We start from the raw sequence: 22297 nt of genomic DNA, 5'->3' as shown, positions 1-22297 counted from the left end.
AGTGTCACCATGGTGACACCTAACTTTGTGGACCCTGGACAGATCATGCCAGGTACTGATTTCCTGGTGACCAATGCCAGCAATGTCACTACTAGTCATAGTGTGGCAATTGTGGCTTTCTCCTGGGGTGGAGTGAAGGGACAAAAGAAAGTTGTAGTCAGTTCAGACCTCCCAGTTGATTGTTTGTTGGGCAATGATTTGGAGTCATCACAATGGTCAGAAGTGGAGCAGAGGACTCACATGGAAATGTTAGGCTTGCCAGCACATGTGCTTGCTGTGACTAGGTCACAGGCCAGAAAATGCCCCACTGAACAGGTGCTGGATCCTGAAATGATGGACCAGACACCTTCCAAGAAGAAGAGCAGTAAGGGTAAGGCTTTGCCTTCCCCCTTACCCCAGGTTGAGGATCAAGTCTCTGAGGAGGCTGATCTGAGAGAACTGAGGGAAACTGAGCCTAAAGAGCTTGAACTTGATCAAGTTGAGTTTCTGGGCTCAGGGGGACCCTCCAGAGCAGACCTGGGGAAGGAACAGTTGAGCTGCCCTTCCCTTGAACCCCTCAGACAGCAGGCTGCTGCTGAGGCTGCAGGGAATGCCACAGGTGCCCACAGGGTATACTGGGAAGATGGACTCCTGTACTCTGAGTCAAGAGACCCCAAGCCTGGTGCAACCAGGAGGCTGGTCATCCCCTTGTCTCTGAGAGGTTTCCTTCTCACCTTGGCCCATGAGATTCCCCTTGCAGGTCACTTAGGTCAGACAAAGACTTGGGACAGGCTTGTCTCACACTTTCACTGGCCCCATATGAATGAGAATACCAAGGAGTTTTGTCGCTCCTGTGTCACTTGCCAAGCCAGTGGTAAGTCAGGTGGCACAACAAAGGCCCCCCTCATACCACTACCTGTGGTGGGGGTTCCCTTTGAAAGAGTGGGGATTGACATTGTTGGTCCAATGGAACCCCAGACAGCATCAGGGCACAAGTTTATACTGGTGGTGGTGGACCATGCCACCAGGTATCCTGAAGCTATTCCCCTGAGGACCACCACAGCTCCTGTGGTGGCAAGAGCCCTAGTTGGAGTGTTCTCCAGAGTGGGTTTTTCAAAGGAGGTCGTTTCTGACAGAGGTACAAACTTCATGTCAGGATATCTGACTGCCATGTGGAAAGAGTGTGGTGTGAACTACAAGTTCACCACACCCTATCATCCACAATGCAATGGGCTTGTTGAGAGATTCAACAGGACCCTCAAAGGGATGATTCATGGACTACCTGAAACTCTTAGGAGAAGATGGGATGTCCTGATCCCCTGCCTCTTGTTTGCTTACAGAGAGGTCCCACAGAAGGGGGTTGGCTACAGCCCTTTTGAGCTTCTGTATGGGCATCCTGTAAGAGGACCCCTGTGTTTGGTGAAGGAAGGAGGGGAGAGACCTCTCAAAAAGCCTGCAACCAACATAGTGGACTATGTACTTGGTCTCCGCTCCAGGATGGCTGAGTATATGGAAAAGGCATCCAAAAACCTTGAGGCCAGCCAAGAACTTCAAAAAGCTTGGCATGACCAAAAGGCTGTTCTGACTGTGTACCAGCCAGGGCAGAAGGTGTGGGTGCTGGAGCCAGTGGCCCCAGCAGCTCTGAAAGACAAATGGTCTGGGCCCCACACCATCATTGAGCAAAAGGGAGAGGTTACCTACTTGGTGGACCTTGGAACTCCCAGGAGCCCTCTCAGAGTGCTCCATGTTAACAGGCTCAAGGCATATGTTGACAGGAAGGACATGAGCTTGCTCATGGCCACAGATGAGGGACAGGAGGAAGAGAGTGACCCTCTCCCAGACCTGCTCACTCAGAATCCTGATGATGGATCAGTTGATGGTGTTGTCTTTTGTGGCAGCCTCACTGAACATCAGCAACAGGATTGCAGGCAAGTCTTGCAATCCTTCAGACATATGTTCTCTCTGACACCCAGCCAAACTGATTGGTGTACCCATGATGTTGACACTGGAGACAGTCTGCCTGTCAAGAGTAAAATCTACAGACAGCCTGATCATGTTAGAGACTGCATCAAAACTGAAGTGCAGAAAATGTTGGAGCTGGGAGTCATTGAGCCCTCAGATAGCCCTTGGGCTAGTCCAGTAGTTCTAGTGCCAAAGCCTCACACCCAGGGTGGTAAGAGAGAGATGAGGTTTTGCGTAGACTACAGAGGCCTCAATGCAGTCACTAAGACTGATGCCCACCCAATACCAAGAGCAGATGAACTTATAGATAAATTGGCTTCTGCCAACTTCTTAAGTACATTTGATTTGACAGCTGGGTATTGGCAAATCAGGTTAGCTGAGGAGGCCAAACCCAAGACAGCATTTTCTACCCCTGGAGGGCATTATCAATTTGTGGTAATGCCCTTTGGACTGAAAAATGCACCTGCCACCTTCCAAAGGTTGGTGAATCAAGTCCTCACTGGGCTGGATGACTTCTGTGCAGCATATCTAGACGATATTGCTGTCTTTAGCTCCACCTGGGAGGATCACCTGGTCCACCTGAGGAAAGTGTTAGAGGCCCTGCAAAAGGCAGGCCTCACTATCAAGGCCACAAAGTGCCAGATAGGGCAGACACAGGTTGTATACCTGGGCCACCTTGTAGGTGGAGGCCAGGTTCAGCCACTGGAGAGTAAGATACAGGCCATCAAGGACTGGACTCCTCCAATCACCCAGACTCAGGTTCGAGCTTTCTTGGGCCTGACTGGGTACTATAGGAAGTTTGTCAGAAATTATGGGTCCATAGTGACCCCTCTTAATGACCTGACAAGCAAAAAGATGCCAAAGAAAGTTCAGTGGACAGCAAGCTGTCAGAAAGCATTCGATGACCTAAAGCAGGCCATGTGCACAGCACCTATCCTAAAGAGTCCAGATTACTCCAAGCCATTCATTGTCCAAACAGATGCTTCTGAGTTGGGTGTGGGGGCTGTTCTGTCTCAACTGAATTTTGATGGTAATGATCAGCCTATTGCTTTCATTAGTAGGAGGTTGACACCCAGAGAGAAAAATTGGTCAGCTATTGAGAGGGAGGCCTTTGCTGTGGTCTGGGCCCTGAAGAAGCTGAGGGCCTACTTGTTTGGCACTCACTTCACCATTCAGACAGACCATAAGCCCCTCTTGTGGCTAAATCAGATGAAGGGTGAAAACCCCAAACTGCTTAGGTGGTCCATTTCCCTACAGGGGATGGATTTTACAGTGGAGCATAGACCTGGTACTGATCACAGCAATGCTGATGGGCTCTCCAGGTATTTCCACTTAGAGCAAGAAGACTCACCTGGTCAAGGTTAGTTTATTGTCCCAAAGTTTGGGGGGGGGTCATGTAGGAGAGTAGGGTCTGCAATCCTATGATCCCCCAGATTTTTGCTTTTTGCTGCACTGGTTTACGACTTTCCCTGGCTGTGGGCCTGCTAATCAGACCCACAGCCTAGCTGTTCTCTCTATCCAAATTGTACTCAGGTACTGAATTGGCACTGGGCCCTCTCCAAGTCCCTGTACCCAGGGCTGAGGTGTACCCAGAAGTCTCCCAGGGGCTGAAGCATGTATTATGCCACCCCTGGGCTGACTAACTAAACTGACACAACTGGCTGCACGACAGCTGGGGCAAGGTGGTGTAATCACCCTTTGCTTTAGATATAGTATACCTATATCTAACCCTAAAAATGGACACACAGATCTCCTATCAGTCACTCCTATGGCAGGCCTTAACAATCCTGAAGGCAGAGTGCTTGGAATCGTGTGAGATGGTGCTCTGGCATGAGCTGAGCCTGTCTGCGGCTTTCGGGATCCATCCCTTAGCCGTTTCCATGATATCGCATACCATATACTCTTAAGTGCATTATAATCCTCGCGGTTATATGCCAACTCTGGTATCGCTTTATCAAAACATGTCGAGTAAGGTGTCATACGAATTGGAATACTAACCCCTCGCCAATTCTGGCGACGGGGTTAGCATTCCACCCTTCTAGAGGGACACGACATGTATGTAACCCCTAACCCCGGTTAAAGTCAAACAGAGCCTCAGCTCCACAAAATGGATGCTGCCACCGAGACACAAGTCTGCCCTCCTGCTGCTGGGAGTCCTCCCAGAGCAGGAGATAAGGACAAAGGGTTTCCTGCCAGGGGCGGTGGCAGCACCGTCCCAGACAGGGTTTTGTGTATTGTAGGTAGGCAGGGCTTTAGAGGAAGGTGACTGCACGTGGCACCCCGGTGCTCACTGTGCATAGGCTGGCTGGAACCAGTTCCAGGGTCACTCCAGACCCTGTGCTGGGGAAAAGCCCGCCAAGGAAGTGGGTGTAACCACCCCCCTCCTAGTCCCACCCCTAGGGCAGGACTTAGTCGCGTGCCAGCCCCTTTTTACAGGATAAAGGTAGGAACTGGCCCCCTTCCAAATCAGATCATCTTTGAATCCTGAAACTACTTTCCACGAAAGGAACTCAAGACTTCTTCCTAAGATTTCTCCCTTGTGACTAAGGAGTAGTCACCCTGCATCCGCAGGCACCATCTTAAGAACACTGCGGTCTGCTGCAAGTCTCTCCTCCGGATCAAGACTGCCCAGCTCGACGAGAACCAGCTTCCCTGGCACGTCTGACCTCTACCTGCATCATCAGCTGAGATTCGTGGGTGTGACGAGACCTCGAGGGACCGGCCATCTTCAAGACTGCACGACTTCTTTCCAGCAAGCCCGCCGAGTAATTTCCTGGTGAGTGCTTTGGGGTCCGAGAAGCCCCGACCCTGAGCAGCTCCAGCACCGAAGTGCAGCCTCCCAGCATCTCCACGATCTGCGTGGGGCCCTTCTGCTTTTTGCTGCTCACCGCGTTGTTTGGCTACTAGCCCGCTGGCTTGTGGCCTTCTGAACGACGCCCGACGACATTTCTGCTGCTGGTCTGGTTGCTCCAGGCTGGCCCTTGCTCCCTTCCAAAAGAGGAGCCCTCCGGACCCTCCTGGTCCACTCAAGACGCCATTTTGAGTCCACCGCGTGGGCTTGAATTAGCCAAGGCTTGTTGCCCAATCCTGGGTAACTTCGACGCCGACAGCTTCATCCATCGTGGGACAGCTCGCCTCTCCATCCTGGTCGCCGACAACGCCTCCTGGTCCGTGAGATCTGCAGAGCCAGCGTCGCCCACTCACCTAGTCGAGGTGACTTCGCCCGGTGCCATCCTGGTGCCCACTTAATCACTGGCTAGTGATTCAAGAACTTGGTCCCCTCTGCTTTCAGGTTTCTTCTTCCTTGATCCAGGCTTGGATCCAACGAACTTTCCTTCACTGGTCGCCTGCCAGCAACTTCCTTCTTCCAGGCTCCTGGTCCGGCAACGAGATCCCCGACGTCTTTTCAGACCTATGCAGCTGCAGCCCCTGGGCTAGGTAACTTCGGCACTTCGGTGTCCCAGCATAGCCTCACTATCCTAGGGTCAGGATCCACTGTCGTTTTCTTCCTACCAGGTCGGGTTCGCCCGTGAACACTAACTTTGCCTTTACTAGCTTCCATAGACTTTGTCCCGCATCCCGCGTGAGAGTACACACTCTGCACCCGAGTCCCCTAGGCCTCCTAGAAGTAATCTAACGATTCCCTAGTTAAGTCCTAGCGATTCCAAAGCCTATTAGTACTGTACTTACCTGCTAGTAATTTCGCATTCCACTTTTAAAGTATATGGTTTTTCGTGCCCCTCGGGCATTAGTGTATACCGTGCTAACTTAAGTATTTTCGTAAGAGTTTTGTTGTGTGCTTAGCACCCTGTCCTCATAAAGAGTACAGGGTTGTTGTGATTCTAATAAATACATTGTTTATTTTCATAACACTTGTGTGGTGTCCTTTCACTGGGTGTTCAAGGGGTAATGTGATGGTAAAACAGCTGGCTTAACACGCCCTCTAGAGTCTTAGCCTTAGACTGCTCGTATCCATGCTACTAGGATAGCTGGTCTATAAGGTTGACTTACAACCAATCATCAATAAGGGTTGTTTGGACTGATATATAGTGATCACTAGAATAGTGAACACTGCACATCAGGCCAACTTCTCACACTTCTGCTTCCTCTTTACGATGTATTCCGGGCAGGGGTATTTCTTAGAAGGATTGGGGCTGAGGGCTGGGATTTATTTAAACAATAATACCCTTATTTGATTTCCGCAGGGGATTGAGTGATCCAAGGACACCGGAAATAAGAGAAGAGAAAGTTAAAATTGTAGTGTTCATGCGTAGTGGAGGTTTTTTCAGTATAATTGACATAGTGCTTCCATTGATCTACATTAGACTGGCGGAAATCTGCCTTTACCCCTCCTACAGAATATTTTCGAGTAGAGGGATTATCGCAAGGTGAATTAAAGGCAGCGAACTCCATGCGCAGGGCCGAGATAGGAAACAGCCAGGGAGCAGCACTTCACCTGCATACGAGAAATTCACCTTGAGACTCGATTTCAATTTCATTTTACAGTCTGACTGCTGTGATTAGAGACCAAAAAAGAGCACCAATATTGCCAACTTATTTCAACAGGGGCCTATTTAAGCCTCACAACTTACTGATCTAAACAGTGAGTCACAGGACAAATTTTTCGATCCAGAATCAATCAATTATTTTAATTTTTATGATTCAACAAAACATTTTTTAAGAAGGTTCACATAATTTAGAACATTGCTTACTTCACTCCACACTTACTCCTAGACACAAGTTTCACATACACTTCAATCATTCAACCATACATCCAAACCATAGAAAACATAGAATACATTTACATCAGTTATTACAAATCATTATTTACAAACATAATTTCAAGAAACAGCATTGGGAATGATGTTGATTTCGAGACGTTTTTGTTTTCACTACAGTACTCCTAACGCTGTATGAAAAAAGGGGTCTACACGTTTCGAAATCCCGTTGTTGGAGGGAGATCTCATCAGGACCACGTAGCTGTAAATGGAAAGACAGGCATGTGTTAGTCTGGTAGAAGAACACCCCTGTGTCACTTAAAGGTAAAGAAAGGGCGACCTAGTCCTACCTCAAAAAGGTGCTCAGATTCTTTGGGTGTCGAATCTGAAACAAACAACCCAACTTGGTGACAAGACCTCCGTTAGTTACTCTAATAACAAGCCCACTTTAAAACCATTAGCCGAGTCAGGTATACTCACATTCGCCGCTTTCAACCAGCAGTTTGTCTAATGAAAAAAGGGGGATGTGAAGTCTGTATGAAAGAAAACCATGTGTGAATGCAAGCTGAAAACAGGTCAGAACACGAGGGCATTAGAAACAAGCCTTACTTTTAATATGGCGTGTATAATCCTCCAACGAAAGGTGTAGGAAGAGCGGGGGAAGTTTAATTCCTGTGAAGGACAAGGGAGATAGCGTAAACTATCGGATCGATCTCATTGTAATCTCTTGTGTAAAAAAATGCACGGTAGTCTCTTGACCCATTTCAGTTGTTACCCGTGTTGCTCAATGAAAGAGATCCTTCATACGCTCACGCCGTCTTCCTCCGTGTTCGATACCGGGAGACTGGCGCCATCACCGCCGCGACTACGTTTTCTAAGTTGCCCGTCTCGTTACTTCCTGGTTTTAGGAATTCTGGGAGTTGAAGTTTCAAACGAGAATGTGTCCATTCATTCTTTCCCATTCTGTCCATACGCTGACAAATCGGGCTAAATAGTGGCTAAAAACTAAGTTTTATCAGAGGTATAACGACTCTATTGTGTAGGTAGATTTTACTGACTTCGTGGCGCTACAAACTCCATATTCCGGGGACACTCATGTAGCGAAAGATGGAGGACTGAGTTGTGTTTCTCTGAATGGCATATCCACGGGAGGCTAGCAGCCTAGATCCAGGTGACGGATGGGAGGGCACTAGTGACAGTTCAAGGCAAGTGGATGGATCATCTAAATGATACCCGGTCAAACCTAAAGCCGGTATATATCCGAGATTTCGTTCAAGCCACCTATGGCTGTATTGAATTTAATGATTAGCATCGCTTCGCTGTGGGATAGTTGCTCATCAATGTACCCGCCTCTTGGGTCCCTCTCAATTTTAGCAATTACAGTCCATTTTAGATCATTCAAGTTGTGGTTGCTGGTCCGCCAGTGATTGACCAGCGGTGCCAAAATCACATTATTTTATATTCGCGATTTATGTTGAATAATTCGGCATCTGACCTCTTGATTTGTCATCCCGATGTATAATTTCTCACATGGACATTTTATGCCATAGATCACATAACGTGATTTACAATTTGAAAACTTTTCGTGTTTCCAAAACACCTGTTTGTGTTGGAAAAGTGATCCAAGGTAGATCTAGCAATAAGTTCATTACTTTCTCCGACACGTCGTCATCTTCAAGCGGCAGCGAAAGTGAATGAAGTGATAGGAGAAGAAATACAAATAAGAGAGGATCATTCCAACAGCAACCTGGTCCATCCTCCTCGCCTTTTTTAGGGAGAGGCCAGCAACAAACTCGAGGACGCCCCCGATACAATCAACCATGGGAAATGTCGACGCGGAGGCAGAACTACAAGAATTGGTAGTGTCTCCAATCTTTAACCTATCAAACAAAATTCTTACTCCGGCCGAAACTAGCATTTGGGAAAAAGGGCTCACATTTGTCCCCGTGAGACATACCAACTTTGTCAGACTTAAGACGGAGGCACTTGAATTTTGTAGAAAACTAAAATTAAAATCATTCTTCTCCAAAACTGTATATAACCCACCGATTGAAGTAACAGGCCTAAAGAAAAAATCATCATTTTGTCCACCGGCTAATAAAGTAGCAAAAGAAATTCTCACATTTGAGAAAACTATTCTATCATCAATTACTCACATGGAGAAAAAAAGAAAATGGACAAAATTTAATATATCACAATCAGAAAGGGCTGCATTGGAGGATCTTGATACGTCAGTCACAATAAAACAGGCCGATAAGGGCGGCTCAATCGTGATTTGGGATACAGAAAAATACACTACAGAAGTGATGAACCAACTAAACAACACCAGATGCTATAGAAAAATCACAAAAGACCCTACCATAGAGTTACAACAACAATTGAACCTGATCCTGGACAAAGGATTTGAAGATGGAGTAATTGGCAAAAAAGAACACGAGTATTTAAAATGCAAAAATCCGAGGACCCCACTATTTTATGTTCTTCTGAAAATTCATGAGGACACAAATACACCGCCCGGGAGACCAATAGTCTCTGGCTGTGGGTCGTTACTGGAACCAATATCAAAATTTGTTGATTTCTTTTTAAAGCCATTCCTCCCAAAAGTGAAATCATTCTTAAGAGACACGACGGACTTCATCAATAAGATTCCAACTATCTCCTTTGAGGATAATCAAGATCTTTTATTCACCCTAGACGTGACGTCATTATACACACAAATCCCTCAAAGCGATGGACTTGAAGCCATTCAATATTTCCTTGAAGAAAGAGAAAAACCAACTAGAGTTCCCACAGAATTTATAATGGAGTTAGCATCATTCGCTCTGAAGAAAAACTATTTCAATTTTAACGGTGAATTCTTTTTCCAAACAAGCGGAGTAGCGATGGGCTGTCCGTTTGCCCTGGAGCTGGCGGTACTTTTTATGTCACTCTAGGAGGAGGGATTCATTTACCAAAACAACCCCTTTTTCGAACAAATCTCAAGTTGGAGTTGATATATCTACGACGTTTTTATGTATTGGAAGGGAAATTAGGAGGATCTTAAAAAATTCCACGATTGGCTTAATTCCAGAACCCAAGAGATAAAATTCAGTCTGAAATATTCAAAAACAAAAATGGCATTTTTGGATGTAGAAGTTTATCCAACGGAAGAGGGTTTAGTCACTACCCTCTATAAGAAAAAGACGGATTGTAATAAAGCCCTCCACTTCCGGAGTAATCACCCACGCAGCCTAAGAGAAAATTTGCCGTTTGGCCAATACCTCCGGATAAAAAGAAACTGCCACTTCAAAGTATGTCTTACATGCAAACAATCTCACTGAAAATTTACTAGCTAGAGGCTACCCTAATAAACTCCTAAAGAGGACAATAAAGAGAGCCTGGTGGGTCCCTAGAGACACGCTTTTTAGAAAAAAGAGAAAAACCTGCACTCAGAGTGGTTTGTGTATCAACATTCTGTCCAAATTCCAACCAGCTAAAAAAGACAATACTTCAGAATTGGCATCTGGTCGAAAATGTGGGTGCATCTCTTAAAGAAAAAATGCTTTTTGCTTTTAAAAGAGATCAAAGTGTTTCAAACCATCTAGTACGAGCAGCACTAAAGAAAAAACATCCAACAGTTTGCTCACTTTTGGGATTGCCACCTATACAAGGGCACCATAAGTGTGGCTGGTGTGTATGCTGCCCGAGTACAGAAGAAGGATCACTTTTCCAACACAAACAGGAGTTTTGTAAACACGAAAAGTTTTCAAATTGTAAATCACGTAATGTGATCTATGGCATAAAATGTCCATGTGAGAAATTATACATCGGGAAGACAAATCAAGAGGTCAGATGCCGAATTATTCAACATAAATCGCGTATAAAAAATAATGCGATTTCGGCACCGCTGGTCAATCACTGGCGGACCAGCAACCACAACTTGAATGATCTAAAATGGACTGTAATTGCTAAAATTGAGAGGGACCCAAGAGGCGGGGACATTGATGAGAAACTATCCCGAAGCGATGCTAATCATTAAATTCAATACAGCCATAGATGGCTTGAACGAAATCTCGGAAATATATCGGCTTTAGGCTTGACCAGGTATCATTTAGATGATCCATCCACTTGCCTTGAACTGTCACTAGTGCCCTCCCATCCGTCACCTGGATCTAGGCTGCTAGCCTCCCTTGGATATGCCATTCAGAGAAACACAACTCAGTCCTCCATCTTTCGCTACATGAGTGTCCCCGGAATATGGAGTTTGTAGCGCCACAAAGTCAGTAAAATCTACCTACACAATAGTCGTTATACCTCTGATAAAACTTAGTTTTTAGCCACTATTTAGCCCGATTTGTCAGCGTATAGACAGAATGGGAAAGAATGAATGGACACATTCTCGTTTGAAACTTCAACTCCCAGAATTCCTAAAACCAGGAAGTAACGAGACGGGCAACGTAGAAAACGTAGTCGCGGCGGTGATGGCGCCAGTCTCCCGGTATCGAACACGGAGGAAGACGGCGTGAGCGTATGAAGGATGTCTTTCATTAAGCAACACGGGTAAGAACTGAAATGGGTCAAGAGACTACCGTGCATTTTTTTACACAAGAGATTACGATGAGATCGATCGGATAGTTTACGCTATCTCCCTTGTCCTTCACAGGAATTAAACTTCCCCTGCTCTTCCTACACCTTTCTTTGGAGGATTATACACGCCATACGAAAAGTAAGGCTTGTTTCTAATGCCCTCGTGTTCTGACCTGTTTTCGGCTTGCATTCACACATGGTTTTCTTTCATACAGACTTCACATCCCCCTTTTTTCATGAGACAAACTGCTGGTTGAAAGCGGCGAATGTGAGTATACCTGACTCGGCTAATGGTTTTAAAGTGGGCTTGTTATTAGAGTAACTAACGGAGGTCTTGACACCAAGTTGTGTTTGTTTCAGAGCCGACACCAAAAGAATCTGAGCACCTTTTTGAGGTAGGACTCGGTCGCCCTTTCTTTACCTTTAAGTGACACGGGGGTGGTCTTCTACCAGACTGACACATGCCTGTCTTTCCATTTACAGCTACGTGGTCCTGATGAGATCTCCCTCCAACAAAGGGATTTCGAAACGCGTAGACCCCTTTTTTCATACAGCGTTAGGAGTACTGTAGTGAAAACAAAAACGTCTCGAAATCAACATCATTCCCAATGCTGTTTCTTGAAATTATGTTTGTAAATAATGATTTGTAATAATTGATGTAAATTTATTCTATGTTTTCTATGGTTTGGATGTATGGTTGCTGGCACCGCCCCTGGCAGGAAACCCTTTGTCCTTATCTCCTGCTCTGGGAGGACTCCCAGCAGCAGGAGGGCAGACTTGTGTCTCGGTGGCAGCATCCATTTTGTGGATGCTAAGGCTCTGTCTGACTTTAACCGGGGTTACAGGTTACATACATGTCGTGTCCCTCTAGAAGGGTGGAATGCTAACCCCGTCGCCAGAATTGGCGAGGGGTTAGTATTCCAATTCGTATGACACCTTACTCGACATGTTTTGATAAAGCGATACCAGAGTTGGCATATAACCGCGAGGATTATAATGCACTTAAGAGTATATGGTATGCGATATCCTGGAAACGGCTAAGGGATAGATCCCGAAAGCCGCAGACAGGCTCAGCTCATGCCAGAGCACCATCTCACACGATTCCAAGCACTCTGCCTTCAGGATTGTTAAGGCCTGCCATAGGAGCGACTGATAGGAGATCTGTGTGTCCATTTTAGGGTTAGATATAGGTATACTATATCTAAAGCAAAGGGTGATTACACCACCTTGCCCCAGCTGTCAAGCAGCCAGTTGTGTCAGATTTGGATGGCCAGCCAGGGGTGGCATAATACATGCTGCAGCCCCTGGTAGGCCCTGGGTACACCTATGCCCTGGGTACCTAAGATACACTGTACAGGGACTGATAAGGTGACTCAGTATCCAATTTAGATATGTACCTAAGGTACATGGAATCCATTTTACAGAGAGAGCAGTAGGCCTGGGGCCCTGAATAGCAGGGTCCCAGGTCAACTAAGTCAGAAAACCAGCAAAACACCAGGCAAAAAGTTGGGGGCAACCATAGTCAGGGATCTACCTTCCTACACCTGCACAGACACTTAAGAGAGAATTAAAGACCGATAATGCAGCCTATAACACAGGCTACACTGTCCAGTACTTCAACTAGTAATTCCACCAAAAAAATCCACAAAACAGCAAAGCCTGTACAGATTTCCCTTGCTTCAGCAGCAAACATCCTCTGGAATGATAGAGAGGAGGATCTGGACAGACAAGCCCCATAGGCTGCCATTATGTGGCTCAGAACAGGATACTGTGCCTTTAAGAGAACTTCCAGAACTTCACAGTATCCCAGAATGCACTGCAGGTCCCTTTTACTTTCAGTTATTTTTTCCGGCTCCTGCAAGCAGGACCCTGGAGCATTGAGCGCTCCCTTTTCAAGGGTTTATTGGTGATTTTTCACTATTATTTCGTTTTGAGTGCTTCTACAGTACTTTAGTGCTGTTCTTCTTGGTTTTTGCTCCTTTTTGATGTCAAATATGCCTGTATTATTTGACAAATGCCCGGAGTGTTCCAGGAAGAAGGCCAAATCCGATCTCCATGAGGTGTGTATCCTCTGCCTTCCCTCTTCCCATGTCCCAGAGGAGTGTGAGATTTGTCAGGGCTTCTCTGGCAGGACCCTGAAGGACAGACAGAAGGTCAGGCTTCTGGGACTCGAGGAAAGAAGGCTGAAGGCGCAAGGTGGGTCTGGAGGGGCTTCTTCTGCCAGTGCTGAGGCCTCTGGGGGGCTCCCCAGAGGCAGGAAGACCAGCAAGCGTGCCCACTCTCCGTCTGGGTCGATTGCGCCGACCACGACGTCGAGAGGAATGACTACGGTCTGTTCCCCATCTCGCCAGGGCTCTGGGGCGAAGCGCCGTTGACCGTCGACGTCGAGGGAGGTGCACAGACCGCCGTCGAAGTCTCCTGTGACAATTTCGTCGTCATCCTCGTCGATCTCGACGTCGAGTGATCGACGTCGATGGGCCCGGCGTCGGCGCTCGCCGTCGAAGCGACACCGCCGTTCGCGAAGAGGAAAAGATCGTCGTCGAGGGGAACCTCGTCGTCGAGGAGTGGACGGAATAGGTCGCCGTCGAGGTCGCCGTCGAGGCGGTCGAGGTCGCCGTCGAGGCGGTCGAGGTCGCCGTCGAGGCGGTCGAGGTCGTCGTCGAGGCGCAAGAGGTCGTCGTCGAGGCGATCGAGATCGATGTCGAGGCACGAGAGATCGACGTCGAGACGGACGAAGTCGCCGTCGAGGCATGGAAGACGGTCGACGCCGCGGAAGAGACGCTCGATGTCGAGGGGCCGACGCTCGCCGTCAGGTCACCGTTCTTCGACGTCGAAGAAGCGGGAGAAGAGGCTTGTTGCCATGGGAGGCTCGCCAACGTCCCAGGCTGGTGGTGGATCACCGGGCTCGGTGTATTCCGAAGTGTATACGCCTTTGCAAGTTACGCCTCCGCCTCCATTGCCGAGGGGTCTCCCTCCGAGGGTTCCTACCCCTCCTCCTTTGCCTCCACTTCCGCAACCTGTACCCCAGCCTCCGGTGCCAGTAAAGTCGCCTCCGGTTCCTCCGAGGTCGGCTTCGTTGCCCAGGTTTCCGACCCCTGCCAAAGGGACTCCAAAGCCGCAGGCCCCGGTCAAACCCAAGACGCCCGCTCCGGTGGAACCGGCGGATCGTCCGAGGCCTAGGAAGTCGAGATCACGCTCCGGACGGAGAGGAAGATCTAGGAGTCGGCACAGATCCTCCACTAGATCTAGACGTCGCCATAGGAGGCGAGGATCCAGGTCCCGCATGGACTCCTCCAGGACACGATCCTATTCGCCGACCTTGTCGGATTCCCCGGGGACAAGGGCAAGGGTGTCCCCGGTGGACGACATCAGCACGTTCCAGGAGGTTCTCCTGAGGGGGGCGACAAAGTTAGGCATCACGGTGACGGCTCCTACACCTACGACGTCCGTGATATTTGAGACACTTCACAAGAAGCATTTGTCTCGCCCCCTGCTGCCATTGGTGCCGGGTTTGGTGGAACCGGCGGAGGAGCTGTTCCTTACGCCTGCGGTGGTGAAGGCCGCTCCCTCACGACTTCTGAAGAAGTACAGGGCCCCGGATTCGGACCCGGCTTTCCTGCAACTGGATCCAGTACCCGACTCCGTGATAGTGACGGCGGCCAGGAAGTTACTCTACCTCCCTGTCCTCCACCGTGCCGCCTGATAAGGAAAGCCGATGGATCGACTCGGCTGGGAGGAAGGCTTGTGGGACTGCTTCCACTACCATGAAAGCCTCCAGCGATTCGGCTTTGCTGGGGCGGTACGACCGTGCCCTGTGGGATTCCCTGCAACAGTTCACGGACCTTCTGCCACGAGACAAGAGGGAGGACTTCCTAGAGATCCTTAAGGAAGGGATGCTGGCTTCTAACCAGGTCACAGCGCGACTGCGGATATCTCTCTGTTGGGGGCCCATGGGTACTGCCATGGGATCAACCAGCGCCGTCATGCTTGGCTCAGGCTCACGTCACTCAAGCCGGAGGCCCAGCAGCAGGTGGCCAATCTGCCGTTTTCAGGTAAAACACTGTTCGGAAAACATGCCGATGATGAGATGGCCCGCATGAAGGCGGAGGCAGAGACCCTGACGGCGGTGGGCTCAGAGAAGCCCAAAGAAAAGAAATCCTACCGACCGTTCCAGAGACGGTTCGGTGCGCAGGGCAGAGGGCGAGGACAGTCTTCGGGACAGCAGCAGCAACAACAGCAGCAGTTCCGGAGACCCTTCCAGAAGCGCCAGAAGGGTAGTGGTGGACAGCAGTCCTCTACAGCTAACAAAGGCCCGGCCGGGTCTCGACCCTGAGCGGTTACTTCCCCTTCATCCGTTACCCGCTCCGGTGGGGGGAAGCGTTCAATTTTTTCTGGCAGAGTGGAGAAAAATTACTCAGGACAAGTGGGTGCTGAATATTGTTTGCAATGGATACAGTCTTCGGTTCACCAGCCCGCCTCCATCGATTCCTCCGGTCAGCTCACAGTATCAACTGCGCGAGCTCCAGGCGGAGGCCGATATCCTGTTAAGGAAAAGGGCGATAGAAGACGTACCTCTGTCTCAAAGAGGGAGAGGTCTGTACTCCCGGTTCTTTCTGGTCCGCAAGAAGGACAAGAACGAGTTCAGGCCCATTCTGGACTTGCGACAAGCAAACAAGTGGATTCGCAGAGAAAAGTTTCGCATGCTGTCGTTGCATCAGATTTATCCTCAGTTGCAACAGGGAGACTGGCTATGTGCATTAGACCTACAGGATGCGTACTTCCATGTGCCCATTGCACCCAAACACAGGAAGTTCCTGCGATTTCAAGTCGGCACCAATCCCTATCAATACACGGTACTTCCATTCGGGCTGAAGTCTGCGCCCAGAACTTTCTCGAAGTGCATGGCAGTGGTAGCGGCACACCTGAGGAAGAACAAGGTGTTTGTCTACCCGTACCTGGATGATTGGTTGATCAAGGCCTCCTCCTTCTCGGAAGCTCAAGCGCACTTCCAGAAGACGTGCGTTCTATTGAACAAGCTGGGGTTGCACATCAACATGTCCAAGTCTGTCCCGACTCCGGTCCAGTGCATTCAGTACTTGGGGGCCACCATCGATACGATGTCAGCAAGCGTGTCTCCTTCGGAGGAGCGACGATTATCACTCCTTCGGAAGGCTCAGGCTCTTTTGACCACTCCATCTACAACAGAGAGGAAGGTGTCTTCTGTACTGGGATCGATGGCCTCTTGTATCTTCCTGACGCCACACGCGCGGCTGCACATGAGACCGCTGCAGGAGTGCTTGGAGGATCAGTGGGACCAGAGGAGAGGATCTTGGGACGACAAGATACGACTGTCTCTGCATGCTCTTCAGTCTCTGAAGTGGTGGTGTTCAGCGGAGAATCTCCTCAGGGGAGTTCCCTTCCACCAGGACATTCCCACTCAGACTATCGTGACGGATGCTTCTCTCCAGGGCTGGGGAGCGCACTCCGGAGATTTACAGATTCAAGGGACGTGGTCCCCGACGGAATCCACGTACCACATCAATTTCCTGGAACTCAGAGCTGTTCACTTGGCACTGAAGGCCTTTCTCCCGTCCTTCCAGACCAACTCCCTGCTTGTACAGACGGACAATACGACCACGATGTATTACCTCAACAAGCAGGGGGGTTCGAAATCACGCACCCTGTCGCAGGAGGCGCAGGCGATCTGGCACTGGCTTCTGGCTCGAGGACTGACGATAATGGCCACCCATCTGCCAGGTGTGCAGAATGTTCAGGCAGATGCACTGAACAGACTGATTCAGGAAAACCACGAATGGGTCATAAACGACGAAGTACTAGGAGAAGTCTTTGCAAGGTGGGGGACTCCAGACGTAGATCTGTTCGCCACCGCAGAAAACAGCAAATGCCGAGACTTCGCCTCCAGGTACTACCAGCTGGGGACGCTGGGGAATGCGTTATGGATCAACTGGTCGAACAGCTTTCTGTACGCTTTTCCACCCATTCCCCTGATTCCGACGGTTCTCATCAAGCTGTCCCAGTCCAGGACGCGGATGATACTGATTGCCCCGGAATGGCCCAGGCAGTGGTGGTTCACGGACCTGCTTCACTGGTCTCTCCTTCCTCACATGAAGTTGCCGTGCAGGCCGTACCTTCTCACGAAGTTCGGGGGGCAGATGTTGCACCCCAACCTCTCGTCTTTGAGTTTGGCGGCATGGCTCCTGAGATAGTGCAATATGGCCATCTTAATCTCCCAGAAGATTGCATGGACATACTGAAGGAGGCTAAGCGACCTTCCACTAGGACTTCTTATGCTTACAAGTGGAAGAGGTTTTGTATCTGGTGTAGGTCCAAGAACTATGACCCGACTACATGTAAGGAAGATGTCATCCTTCCATACCTTCTACATCTGGCGCAGTCTGGCCTTAATGTCCATTCCATTAAGGTCCATCTGGCTGCCTTGACTGCCTACAGGAAATGCCCTTCACAGACTTCCTTCTTCCAGATCCCTGTGATCAAAGACTTTTTGGAAGGCTTGAAGAAAGTGTTTCCTCTTGTCAGGCTTCCTTCGCCTTCATGGGAACTGAATGTGGTGCTGTCCAGGTTGATGAAGGAGCCTTTTGAACCTATTCATAAGGCTTCGTTGCGGCACCTGTCCTGGAAGGCGGCGTTCCTCGTGGCCATTACATCGGCCCGCAGGGTGAGTGAAATTCAGGCGTTGTGTTGCCAAGAACCTTTTACTGTATTTCATGCTGCTAAGGTTGTTATGCGCACTCACCCTAAGTTTCTTCCCAAGGTTATTTCTGATTTTCATGTCAACCAGACTATAACTTTGCCTACGTTTTTTCAGAATCCTTCATCTCCAGCGGAAAGGTCTTTACATTCCCTGGATGTGCGGAGGGTGTTGAAATTTTATCTGGATAAAACCAAAGATATTCGTAGGTCGGACCAATTGTTTATCAATTATGGATCAGTCAGGACAGGTCTTGCTACCTCTAAGCAGTCCATCTCGAGGTGGATTGTGTCCTGCATACAATTGTGTTACCAAAAAGCTAATAAGACCTTAGGAGGTAAACCTAAGGCTCATTCCACCAGGGGCAAAGCTGCCACGACTGCTTTGCTCCGTAATGTTCCAATTGCAGAAATCTGCAAGGCGGCCACTTGGAAGTCGGTCCATACCTTTGCTAAGCATTACTGCCTGGACACTGATGCCAGAGCAGACGCTCAGGTTGGGCAGGCTTCGCTGCGAAATCTGTTCTCACAATAGTGGTGTTATTTCTCTTTTCTCCACCGCCGCTTTGGTGTGGGGATGGGCTTGCCATTCTACTCACTAGATTATGACTATACACAGAGATCCCCTACTACAGAAGGAGTAGATTCTGTCCTGTAACTCCAGTTCTGTAGTAGGGGTATCTCTGTTATAGTCATAAGCGCCCGCCCTCCTCCCCGGTGGAGAGAGATATTCATGTAAGGAATGCTACAGGTCTGGCGTGTTACGCCTTCAAAAAGAACTGAAAGTAAAAGTGACCTGCAGTGCATTCTGGGATACTGTGAAGTTCTGGAAGGTTCTCTTAAAGGCACAGTATCCTGTTCTGAGCCACATAATGGCAGCCTATGGGGCTTGTCTGTCTAGATCCTCCTCTCTATCATTCCAGAGGGTTTTTGCTGCTGAAGCAAGGGAAATCTGTACAGGCTTTGCTGTTTTGTGGATTTTTTTGGTGGAATTTCTAGTTGAAGTACTGGACAGTGTAGCCTGTGTTATAGGCTGCATTATCTGTCTTTAATTCTCTCTTAAGTGTCTGTGCAGGTCTGCATTTTTCGACACTGTAAGAGATTATTTTTGATTGCTCCGGGGTCCACGCACATGGGCGGGACTATTCACTAGATTATGACTATAACAGAGATACCCCTACTACAGAACTGGAGTTACAGGACAGAAACTACTCCTTCTCTGTTTTTCTTTCCCTGGTCCACTCACCCCCTTCCCTCCCGGTTTACAACTTAAGTATTTATTTTTATAAGAACATCTCTCTGTGGGAAATAATTAAATGAAAATAATAAAAACAATAGATGTTTAAGTACTTTTAAATTTGTAGATCAAACGGGAATACTTATTGTTTTTATTTGCAAAGAGTATATACATCTGTAAATTGACTCTTAAACCACTGAATCTAAAAACAAGCATGTTTGTGGTTACGTTCTGCCCTGAAGAGTATAAGCGGCAATACTCTTAATCTTTACATGAAGGCATTCTAAATGCAGCTGCTGGATCATGAAGGGGCCCACCAGAGCCAGCCACGCCACTGCATGAAACATTGCCAATCGTTTTAGGGCTTGTGAAGTGACAAAATAGACATGACTACTTATCCAACAGTACATAGGCAGCTTTGATTAGGGTCAATTGCCTTGAGAGGCTCACTGCCAAGTCCATCAGGTCAAGAATCTAAATAGGTACTGACTTGTTGGCTAGGAATTAGACCGACATGGCCTTGATTTGATTCTTACCTTCCGCATTTTGCAAATCTTGAGGGAAATGGAGAAATGTTATCAAGCTCTGACTCCCTTTTTCACAAACAATTTATAAGGGACCCCATGTATTTTGAAAATTCTATAAACTGCATGCCTGTTTTCCTACAAGTACTTAGATATCTTAGTCTGTATTTGTTGGTAAGTTCTGTATTGTGCTTTTTGTGTGGCTGGTAATTTTCCCATCTGCTTAGAGGAAAGGAAGCTAGAGCAAAGGTGTGCGTACAAGCAATTAAACTAGGTACTTTTCTACTCTTGGTTACTATCCTACCCTCTAGCCATCCAGACTATGTAGGTTTTATTCATATAAATAAACCAAAGGCACTAACCAGAGGAAACTGTGCCCACCCTGGCTTGGCAGCTTCTGTAATTGCATTCTTTACTGTACAAAAGGTGTGTGGCGCCCTCTCTAAATTGCTATGATGCCCCAGCTTTCTAGTTGCCTCGAAGAATGGGGCACAGAAAGGGGGTATAAGAGCACTGTTTGTAATGAAGACACAAACCAAAATGATCTTGCCAGGATAATGTTTAAATGTTGGTCAGGAAAGTCCACAAAATGATGTTCTCTAAAGTTGCCCGAGCGAACAATTAAATTGTCTTATTTTATATTTTGCTTTCATTTTTCTTCAGGTTGACCTCTTTTCAAGAAGTTCACCGTTCACACCAGCAGGAATACGAAAAAATATCTCATGATGTTGAAACCTCAAAGAATACAGTACATAAACTGGAAGCTGGCGCAAATACTCCACTGCAGTATAAATTTTATAAAACTATGAAAACGTATGCAGAAAACCTGGTAGATTGTCTAAATGAAAAGGTACTTGGCGAAGAAAAAGACACATTTCTGCACAGTACAATGCTGAGGTTATAGCGTTGGACCTAAATTGTAAATTTCATCTGCTGATATTGCAACTTCCTGGATTCACTGGTGTCGACAATGTTGCTAGAATCTCACCTGTTGATATTTCAGCTACTCTTAACTTTAAGGCAGAAAACAGACATTGCTACTTGTACTGTTTTATTTGATTATGTATGAAAAGGACATCTTGTGAGCACTAATATGGCAAGAGTTTACATGATGTTATATTGATTTGCATAGCACATTATAATTTTTTTTTTTTTGAAAACTTTATTTTGAGCGTGATGTTAAAGAAAAAAACATTTGAGCAAATCAGTACATGTCTCATCTGTAACGCAAGGAGTCAGCGAGTTCTCAACAGACACAGCCATTCAGCCCACATCCCGGAGGCTGGGCGGCAAGTAGGTATCAAAGATAAGGGCTCCGTATTCATGACAAAGCAATAAACATGCCGAAATTACAGCCGGATAAAGGAAACATCATCACCACGCTCTTTTTTTGTTTACTAGAACAAAAGGAAAAACTTTCCCTCCCCTCCCCCCACAAACTCGGCATCAGCGAAACCCAGGTATACACCTTCCGTTCAGGTCTACAGGGCCCATCCGGGCGTAGGTATCATATCAAAAACAAACACAGATCGATTAGGGAAAGCAAGAAATCACCTATTTACAGAGAGTAAACGTGCGGTATTAGGGCGACACTAGTCCGGGGCACACTCCTCATCACCACCTCCGCGTACCTCCTCCCTGGAGACCGACCCCAGTGGAGTGAACAGTTCAGCACTAGTGGCTTCGGACTCACTGTCTACAAAGCCCACCGCACACATCGTGCGCCATGCTAACAGGTCCTCCTGCAGTTTCTCATCTCTACGTGTATGTTGCATGTGTGTTTCCTCCGCGAGGGACCATTCCTTGAAGTCTCTAAGCCAGGACGTCAGCTCCGGGGCTCGACTGCCCATCCAGGTGATGGCCACCCTGCGTCTTGCGAGCACCAATAGCAGCTGCAACAGCTTATAGGACAATTTACTCTTTTTGGGCTTCGGTACCAGAGCCAACAGGCAATGTAGTGGATCCAGGGCGATCCGGAGTCCCGTAATCCGCCCAATGCGCTCAACTACCTGTCCCCAGAAGGTCGCTACTGGGGGGCACTCCCAGGCTAAATGGAAAAAGGCCGCCCCACTCTGTCCACATCTAGGGCAGTCGTCCCGTCGGTCATTGGAGATGCGGCGTAAGGACACTGGGGTCATATACGCGCGGTGCATAAAATTGAAGTGGATGAGCTTGAACCGTGCGTTACACGAAACCATACGGGTCAATGTGCCGATTCGTTTGTGCTGGTCGGGTTCCAGGGGGAGCCCGAGATCCGTTTCCCACGCGGCCCAAGCCGGGGAGACCGGAGGATCCGAGTCCCTCCGCATCGCGGCATACAACAATGCAGTAAGCCTTCGGCCCCTGCCACAGGAAAGGAGAATGTTAAGGGTGTGCGACATCGGAGGCGCCTCCGGAAACTGCGGCCAGGTCACTCGCGCCATGTCCTGCAGTCCCCTGTAATATAGGTAATGTCCCTCCGTCATGCCAAAGGCCGCCGCGGCCCCCTCGAAGGTCACAAAGGAGTCATCCGGGTACAGGTCCGCCAACGTTTCACACCCCCCCTCCCTCCAGGAACGGAAGGACATGTGTTCTGCCATCCG

General features: G+C 48.3%; 1 protein-coding gene across 2 annotated transcripts in view; it reads left to right on the top strand.

Moving 5' to 3' along the window:
• The window catches only part of GCFC2 (GC-rich sequence DNA-binding factor 2), a 326773-nt gene that overhangs the window by 138939 nt on the left and 165537 nt on the right, over positions 1-22297 (top strand). For both annotated transcript variants that reach the window (XR_013596099.1, XM_078647698.1), the window contains exon 7: positions 20379-20565. Coding sequence is in view for 1 of the 2 variants with exons in the window: in XM_078647698.1 (XP_078503824.1) it covers positions 20379-20565 (187 nt within the window). In the remaining variant the exon portion in view is untranslated. The remainder of the gene's footprint in view (positions 1-20378; positions 20566-22297) is intronic.

The sequence above is a fragment of the Lissotriton helveticus genome, chromosome 6 (genome assembly GCF_964261635.1).
Source record: "Lissotriton helveticus chromosome 6, aLisHel1.1, whole genome shotgun sequence".
Classification (NCBI taxonomy): domain Eukaryota; kingdom Metazoa; phylum Chordata; class Amphibia; order Caudata; family Salamandridae; genus Lissotriton; species Lissotriton helveticus.
Note: the sequence above shows the minus strand (reverse complement) of the source record. Positions and strands in the feature narration are given on the sequence as shown.